General features: G+C 40.2%; 1 protein-coding gene across 1 annotated transcript in view; it reads right to left on the bottom strand.

Moving 5' to 3' along the window:
* Window positions 1-6,748: 6,748 nt before the first annotated feature.
* Window positions 6,749-9,773, bottom strand: part of lrrc1 (leucine rich repeat containing 1) — a 39,750-nt gene continuing 36,725 nt past the window's right edge. The window contains exons 13-14 of the mRNA XM_088933796.1: window positions 8,645-8,781; window positions 6,749-7,887 (exon numbers count right to left, since the gene is read on the bottom strand). Coding sequence (XP_088789922.1) covers window positions 7,729-7,887; window positions 8,645-8,781 — 296 coding nt within the window. The 3' untranslated portion in view covers window positions 6,749-7,728. The remainder of the gene's footprint in view (window positions 7,888-8,644; window positions 8,782-9,773) is intronic.

The raw sequence follows: 9,773 nt of genomic DNA, 5'->3' as shown, positions 1-9,773 counted from the left end.
TTGAACTTCAAAGAAATGTCCTGACATGGAAACTTCAAAGAAAATCACCTGTCTAAACAATACGAAATCAAATGCAAACATTTTTTTAAAAGAAAATCTATAGTAACACAATTAATCACTGTGAATCCCATCTGGAACACGAGCTAAAGTCCTAAGTTCCTTTAAATCATTCTTGGATAATAACCCCAGCAAAGAAATTGCTGTTTAATGGGTTATACCCCAGTTTAAGGGGCTACAGACTCAAAGCACTGGATCCTGACACCCTGAGTCCTGGCGTCAGTGTGGGTTAGAGATCTTCCTCCCTGTACCTCCAGCAGTCGGTCTCCTACACAGACTCCAGCCCTTTCTGCTGGGCCTCCCTTTGAAACTCTGGAAATGAAGATCCCCTGGGAAAGAAAAGGGAAAAGAAGACAGATTTCTGTCTGCACACTTGATATAAAGTCCGGTGGAATAAATAACACCGGTCCTAGACATTTAAATTCCTATTCAAACGCAGTACAAGTTTGGGTTCAGCTCTGTTTATCCCAATGACTGTAAGACACGTGAGTGTACTTCTGCACCCAAATCACTGGATGTAAGAAACAAGGCTGATATACCAGAGCCACCAGATAATATGAATATATCTGTAACCCTTACCTATGGGGCTGTACACTGAAAAATCCCTAAATAAAAAGCACTAATTAGATGGCATTTAAAATATTACTTACGGATATGAAGTGGATGAGTACAGCGGGTGGTGCTCTTTCCTTTATACCAGAATTTACAAACCAAAGCTCCAGTAGGATGACTGGTTAAATGCGCTGTAAGATTTCCTTTGCATGAGATGTCAAACTAAGGTCCTCACTACAAGATCAACTTGACAGTTGCCAAATGAGTAGGTGTGTTAACCCCATTGTCCTGGCTAAATGCTGCTCTTGGACTTAACCTAAAGATCCCCTTGTAATTCATTTCCCAAAGCAGCTCACTTCACCACCTGCTCTGTGTAGTGTGGCTGCTGGGGCAGAGTAGCTGCTCTACATCGTTGATGGTGGATGGATTTGGGATGAAAAGTGCTATATAAATGGAATTAATTATTTTCTCCACCTATATTATTATTATCATCATCTATTCTCTAACCCCTTCTTCTAATTCAGTGTTGTGTGGAGCCAGAGTCTATCCCAGCAGTATGGTGGAACGGGACACCAGTCCCTCGCAGGGCACACACACACACCAAAGCCATTGTTCCAGAAGTTCATGAACCTACAGGACCAGTATGTAGCTCAGTACTACAGGGAGAACCCAGGGGGACCATACAAACTCCACACAGAGCTAAACCCAGGGCCCCAGGGCCCCAGGTCGTTTGCACTTTTTGCTGCAACTCTTCACAAATCCAGTCTTCCCCATGTTTAATAGAATCGTGTTCTCTGGTCAGTATGCACGCGATATCACACTTACCTCATCGTTTTCTTTATAAGGCGCCGATCCCTTTCCTCCTGCAATGCTAATGCCAAGACTTCCATTCTGACTGCACACTTTAATCTGCAGCTAGGACAAGGCAGTGACAACCATAATCATGAGTAAATGGCAAGTTAATTTTATATTGGATTTCACTTTAGTCTTATATATTCTGCAAAGCATTTTAGCTCTCCATGTGTACTAGAGTACATTCATTTTAACACCAAGATTTTATCTCTGAATGCCTGTAAGCAAATATCGAAGTCAAATGTCAATTTTAAAGAGCTGGATTTGAACCTTATCTTACCTTTAGCGGCACTGTAGACCTCGGCTTGTCTGCAGGGCCTCTCTCTGGAAATCCCCCTTGGCCATTCTTTTCTGCAGCTGCACTGCATGCTGGGACAGGGGAGGGTAATCTGCGATTGCCGAGGCCCCCGGGAAAGGCTCTGAGTTTCGGAATTCTTCGGTTTTCCCGGTGATCTCCTTTGTGGTGCCTGTGCCTCTTCGGCCCATATTCCGGATCCGAAAAACTCACAGAGAAATTGGCAGCTGCTTCCTACGGTGGGAGTCAGCGTGTGTGGGGAGGCAGGAGGGAGTGGAAAAAAGAGCAGCGTGAATTTATTTTCAAGATTAATCCTTTCAAATCCTCAATTGTCAGGACATATCAGTAAAGAGGATTTGCTGTTGTAGATGAAATATTTTTTTAATTAACATTAATAATAATGTATTATTTTCCCTAGGGACTATATTTCTTTAGAAGTAATGGTCTTGTTTTCCATTGATCTCCAGATAGTGACAGCATGGTTCTAAGGCACTGAAAGCCTTTAATGATTCTTACAGAACAAACAAGAGACTGGATGTGGATATAATATTCACTGAAAAGAAATCTCTACAAAAGCACGCAGATCTTAAGAGAAAAGGTTGCATCAGAAAAATCTTTAAATGACAAGTTGGCTTCACTGTTCACTACCATGACAGTCTGTCACCCATTAAAAAAGAGGTACTTGCATTTCTTTTAAGCTTTCCATTTAATCTTTTTCATAGCTACCATTTTTATTCAAAACTAACTTCAGTGTTGTTCTCAGTGTTTCATTGTTTGGGCACAGTGGTAAAATCATCAGAATTTCATGTGTTGTTCCAATAGTCAAAGTGATCAGTTCTGCTGTGGGAAGATATTTTTGTTGACTTTATTTGCTGCAACCCTTCCTGTCCATTAAGGCGATGACAGTAATCATATCTGCAGACTCGCGGACGCAGCCTACACAGTCTAAACCCAAGCGATGAGCATGACCTGCCTTACTTCTTCAGTCTGATTTTCAATTTCCTCCGCCTCCTGCTCAGGACTGGAGCAGTAGCCTCTGGCCCTGTCACTGACAGGGAAGAGTCTGAGAGAATGGCCTCCGTATAAACGCTCTTTTCCAGAAAGAGAAGCCCAGCGGATTCCTGACATGTTCCAGCTATGACTGCTGCAGTTGGACGAGACCTTAGAAATGGTGTTTTTACACCCCTGTAGGTACAAAATACAAGGTGTTGCTGAAGTTTTATGTTTCGACACTGGACGTAACAGTCCTTACACAGTTTAATATTTTATGCAACTATAAATATATTTACAGAAACTAAAACAAGAGGGATTGCACAAAATGACGTATGATGATGGAATATGATGTCAAGGAGTTTCCCTTTAGATCAGATGTCCCCTTCTTCATACAGGCCACCCTACCATCATCATCAACTGTGTGTGGAACTACATCAGGCTCATAGTCAAACATCTGTGGAATGGGGACATAATTAGAATTAATTAATTATAATTTCATTTTCCTGGTCTTTTGTTAAACTATAGATCACATTATTTAAGCTAACAAAACTATAGTTAGATAAAATAGTTTGAAAATGCAAAGTGCAATATCCCAGTTGTATTGTCTTTTTACAAGAAGAGTTTCTGAATGTGGCAGCAGAATAATTTAGCATGGTGCAGTTAATATGCAGGGAGGTGCACTTTGCGCAAAGCCGCCTGTCACTTACAAAGAATACCATGGAAACCATGGTCAAGCTACATAAAGTGTCCTTTGTCACTCTCCAAACAATGTTTCCAAATATAAACCAATCACCAAATCACAGCAACCTTTTTAAAAGAGGCACAGCTGTTTTTAAAAACACTTCAGATTATTTGCATTCTATTTTGTGATCAAATGGGACAACAAATTTGAAATGAAATGTTTCTTTCCTTCTGATTCCAACAACATCCACAGGCACTATTTTGGTCCAGTCTGGTGTTTGTTACAGGACATATGATTAAGCATAAATACAGTTTTAATATTTATTTTCAGTCCTAGTTTATTACATTTGGTGTTTATATGTATTAGAATTCTTCATAACGTGATTTACTGTATTATGCTGTTGTTGAAACTTTTTGCAATATCTTTGTATTTGTTATATTATATGATTGTTTTTATTGTTCAGAGAGCAAGTAATTTTGGATAAAAATGACAGATACATAAATAACAGAATCAGTGATGTTAAAGACAGCGCCCTGTCCAGAGCGTGCCCTGCCTTGCACCTGTTGCTTGCTGGGCTAGGCTCCGGCGTCCTCAGGACCCTGCATTGGTTAGAAAATGGATGCATGGGTGGATTATTTTAATTTAATAAATTGTGATTGTTACACTTTCAAAGATGAAAGGAAGAAAAGTCTGAATGTAAACACTTGTACAACCACAGAAGAATCACCAGCGATGACAGTTGACTATACAGGCATTTGCTTCTTGCACATCAGGTGAGAGAATATGCTGAGCAGTATACTTCTGCTAAAGAATTACTTCATACACACTCATCTAGGTTAGTTATCGACTTTTAATAGCAAGTACAAATATGAAGCACGTAATCATCATCAATATTTCAGAAAAGCTGATATGAAGAATAAAAATGTCATCCTGCTTTCCTTAAAAAACTTTTTTGCAATACATCTTTGCATTCTTTAAGACAATGAACACTTGAACAGTTCAAAGACTATTTTGTGTAAAAAATATAAATGTCTCCATTAAAAAATTCAATGAAGAAGGCCTGGAAATTTCTAAGTGTAAATAAAAGTTTAAGGGATTTGTTCATTTTTTCTATGAACGTATATTTATTTCAAACATTTTAAAACAAATGAAAGCATTTAGGTACAAATACAAGATACTATTTCACAAAAAAGGCCTGGAGAACAACATAAGTGTGAATGTATAATAGCCACTAATACAGCAGCATAAACATCAATACTGAAACAACTAGCAAAACTGAGCTAATTATACAGTAGGATAAATTTGTATGGACACAGTATTTGTGACACAGGCCATGAGAGAAAAAGATCGATTGGTCAGGTAACATTTTTCAGTCACCTCATTATATACTGTTCTAATTCTTCACAATCATTAGCCAACATCTTCCAAAGAAAACGTCCCAAAGGCGCTCTTGAAATAGAGATTTAAGAGGAAAATGAAGTATAGCATTTCACATTGAGGGCAGACAGAATTAGAGAGAGGATATGCTTAAGCTTATGTGGCTGGCTAGCATGCTGAACGTTCTGAATTTTCCACTGGTTTTAGATTAGGGTTTGTATCATATTTAGGTCACACGATGCAAAGTCAGTTGTCCACTTATCCAGAAAAATGCACACCACAGAACCAAGCCACAAGGCAGCATAAGGAATCCCAGATTTGGGGCTCTTTTTGAAAGATCTTTAAAGTTGAAGCTCTATAAGGACTGAAAGTACTGCAGTCTGCTCTGAAGTCATTCTTTAAACATAAATATCACTCAGAAATACAGCTAATAACATTGTGTACTACAAAGAGACAATGGATTCTGACACCCTATTCACACTGTAAATGGAGTATGGCCCAATTAACAGTGTTGTATAACTGAGCAGCAAAACAGGCAGTTTAATCGAGGCACTGACTCATTATCTTAAATATGCCAGTTAATCAGAAGGAGTTAGCAAATTCGTTGACTGATTTCATATCATACCTATGAGTTCAGAATAATGAAAATGCAATAAAACTATAAGGAGGCTTTCAGCTTTAACCTTAAAAGTTATTATGCTTCTTGAGTCACTAATCCAGGAATTTACCACTCTCCATAACAGTGCCATTACTGTATGTCCCTTATAAATGTGTTCAGTTTTGCAAAACTTGTAAAGTGTCCATTAACAACGAGGGACTGATAGCAGTTTTTTTTTACAAAAAAACAGAATACAAAAAACAAACCTTTGAGACCCAGAGATCAGAATGCTTTGACTTTTCTTCTTCAGGACAGGACACACAAGGAGATACACTCTCAAGAGTTTTTGTCACAGTGGTTTCAATACACATGTTCATATATAACACACATATTCTTGCAGCGAAAGGTGAGCATGAGCTCAGCCTGCAAAGGGAGACAGAGATGAGGAGTGATGAAGTACATGCAGGACGCTGGAGGAACAAGGCAGTGACATCAGAAAAGGAGCAAGTGGAGCACAGAAAAAACCCTGGTGCTGAGCGGACCATAGAGGAAACCACAGCCATGGTTCTTTAGTAAAATATTTGATCTAAGGAAGTGCTTGTGTAATAGGTCTCTGTGTAAGAAGCGTCTGTCACAGCGATGTCACTTCCTGGGACTCTCAATAGTGATTAAACTCAGCTCCCCGTTTCACAAGAGAGGTTGTTAAACAGGGGGGGTTAATCCTGGGCTGGTTGGGTTGAACCTGAAACAGGAGTTTGAATCTGGTGGGGGGGGGCGGGCACAGCAGATGATTAAATTAACTGTTTTTTCGAAACACCACCCACACACACACGCTGTGCTGACTAACGTGTTCCTGCCTGTGCACCACACTCCAGTGGAAGACCAAGTGAAAGTGTTGAAAGAAGAATGCATTATGGCTTTGGTAGATTAAAAACAGGCAATATCATCCATCGCATTGTGATGCAAAAAAAAGGAGAAAGCTCTGAGAATAAAAGAACTAGGATGGATTTAGTTGAGTGTGTAGTCTGAAAACCTTCAGGGACAGTGGACACAGGCCAAAGCCTTCCTTGAATTTTTTAAATCAGAGGATAAATTTGACTTCTAGTTCTTAAGAGATTATTATACATTAATGTGGAAAAATATATATTGCCTGGAAGATCTGTAAGTGAGACCCACAGACTTCACACCACAATGGATAGTAATATGACTTTTTCACAGCATATCTGTGATTACTGCCCATCCACACTACTCTGGCTAGAAACACATATGCCATCTGAAAACAAGAAGAAAAAGAATTACAAAAGCCAACTAGTGGATTCTTAAGGAATAATGAATAGAGATGTTTGGTTTTCAATTGCTTTTATTGTATCAGTGGTTAAAGTTCATAAAAATCTGCAGGCACAATGTCTGCGCCTATCTGAGATTGTAGAGTTTTGTGCAGTTTTAAATCATTTTACAAATAATCAACATTGAACCAATTTCTCCTTAGATTACAATTAAAAACAAAGTGAAAGAAACTTTTTTTAAAATGTAGTGTACCATATAAACAATATCTCATTAAATGACTTAATTGTCACTGACATCACAGAAGTGCAGGTATTTGTTCTCAGACAGCTGCATTTTTAAAAGTCACTAGTTTACAACTTGAATTATTCCAGTTAAATATTTCCTGGTAGGCGGTTTTACAATATGAATATATTTAAAAATGCAGATGTCTGTCTTCAGGCAATACAAAGCCAAGCAGCGATATGCTGTAGACCATACTATGCAGTTCAATATAAGGTAGAGAAGGAAATGTTTCTTAAAAAAAAGACACGTACCAAGTTCCAAGATAAAATCTTAAAAATCCAGGATTAAGAAACTTGCTATACAAAATTTTAAAAATTTACACCATCTGAGCTGCCAAAAGTGTATAAAAGTATAATTTTCCACATAAAACTATACAATAATCCTTTATCAGTAGGTCCAAAAATACCAGGGCATAATTTATCCCAAAAAACATAAGAAGAAATATTCACCCTGTTTAAAAACAGCAAAAAAATATATATTTACATATATATTTTTACAGCTATGATACTCTAAACTTACAGCAGTGCATCTATCCATCTGTTGTCCTTTCTTTTAAAAAAGCACTGTTTAAAACTAGATCACATGTGCAGGAACTGGTCATAAGGCAGGCACGGTGCCCCAGCTAGCAGCGCCAGATACCACTGCAGATTAGGAGATGAAGTCAGGTACTGGAGAAGGAGGGTGGGCACATCCAAGAAGGAGGTGAGAACAGTCAAGGGAGACACAGGAGGTGAATGTTTCTGAGGTAAAGTCTTACACGGAAGTGGTCACTCTGTCAATAGCATTATTGACCTCGTTTTTGTTGGAGTCCAGTCCTTTGGCCGCGTTCATGTCGTTCCGCAGGTTCTCCGCTGCCTTCTTCATCGTCTTCAGCTCTCCTGGGTGAGGAGTGGCGCGGCGCAGCAACGTTCCCTGCAAACAAACAACCGGAGTCTCACCTTCGACCGGAAGCAAGCACGACCTCCCGCGTCCAGGCCCCTCGGACAGGGGCTCATGGACGAATCGCAACTGACAGGAGAGAACTCAACATTTTCCTTCAGCACGTCAACTGTGCTCAGCAGCTGGACTTGGACATGACCAAACCCTCAGCTAATGTTTTAGCTATCTAAAGGGGACCAACACTTTTGGTCTGTGCGATGTAAAAGTAGGCATTACACTTCATTAACAACAGCAAGGTTCCAAATAGTGAGTATATCAAAATTCCACACACACTATTAAATACGTAGTATCATGTGCAATCTCCAGCACGCTCCCAAATTGTCAGTAGTAGTCAGTGATGCTCAGCACTACAATCTCTGTACTGAATAAGGAGAAGGAGGACCTAATTTTGCATTCCTCTGAAAGACACACCTGTCAGAGTTATTCACTATTCAACATGCTGTAAGCTCCATGATGCCTTACAGGAGACCAAGCACAATTACAGGGACAGCGCATCTCTCACTGGCAACATTACAAGGTTGCCGATGTCTCAGGAGTCACTGCTGTATGATGGGCCAATGAGTCGAGCTTGTCGAACCCAGTCAGGACCATCTGAGACACAGGAAGCCAACCTGCGCTCCAGCCCAGCTACTAGGGAGCTATCTAAACCTGGAGGTCATACCAGCCTTAAAGACAGAATACTTGAATCTCCTGTTCACGTGACTGGGCCTCAAAGCTCTTCCACACACACCTTCTCGTCATCCTCGTCATCCTTCTCCTCCTCCAGGAAGCGGATGGCGCTGATCCTGTTCGCCGGCGGCCCGTTCCACGCCTCGTCCGACACATCGGTCACCAGGCTCTCCAGCGCTCCGCAGCGCGCCAGGTTATCTGAGATGTAAAAAAAGCCCGAATGACATCGTGCAGGTATTACGGCTGTACACTTCGCTCTGGAGGAAACGCAGAAAACTCCCCGAGAGCCTAGCCCACTATGGACATGACAGAAGTAATTAAGACATGACCGGAGTGAAGGACTTCCAGGTGCTGGCAAAAATGCTTTTGTTATTCCTTGGTCCCCTAGAATAAACAATCTGGCCTAGTGGTAAAAAAAGCTAGATGATTTGAAACTGCCCTGTGTCACATCAAGACAAGATGCTTCAACCCCCATCTGCAATGAAACTGGACAGACAGTACTTTATTCCAGAAAACTGCAAGGCAACCATCAAAAGATAGGTCTGATGTCAGCTTTTTTAATTTCAGAATTTCAACTCAAGTGAATAAGAACAAACAGAAAAAAATAAAGGAAAAAATACAAAAGATATACATAAAAGTACAAACTGTAACCGATATGCGTGTAGACATTTTGCCAGGCTGATGTTGATCACCTCTCCCTCACAGCAAGCCAGTGATGGCGGACAGCCAGATAATGCTAATCCTCTTTACTTTCTCAATCTGCTGTGCGGCCACAATATCAATGGCTGAGCCACAGAAAAACTCCAGGTGACCCTGCTGAGCAGAGTCGCTACAGGCGCCCTCCAATACGCTCTCAAATGTCAGAGCTGGTGACATCTGAATTAAAAGTACAATCTGTCCGGTGCCCTGTTGATCAATCAGGCCACAGACCCAAAGACAGGAAAGGCAATTAGGATACTAAGGAACCAAGTGATTACAGAAACCCTGTTGGATTGTTTACCAGGTTCAGTAATCAAAGAACATTACATACACAGGTACATTTATTTCCATTCAAATGTTTAATTTTCTAAGTGAGCTTTTCTTATATTTATAGAGGGTTTGAAATTCCAGACATGTACTGAGTAAACCAGAGAGTGATTTAAAGAGATGAGTAAACCTCTCATCACTTCTCTGATGTACTGTAGTGCAAC

This window comes from Atractosteus spatula, chromosome 15 (assembly GCF_055471065.1).
Source record: "Atractosteus spatula isolate fAtrSpa1 chromosome 15, fAtrSpa1.hap1, whole genome shotgun sequence".
NCBI classification, from domain to species: Eukaryota; Metazoa; Chordata; class Actinopteri; order Semionotiformes; family Lepisosteidae; genus Atractosteus; species Atractosteus spatula.
The sequence above is the reverse complement of the archived record's forward strand: the minus strand, read 5'-3'. Positions and strand labels throughout refer to the sequence as shown.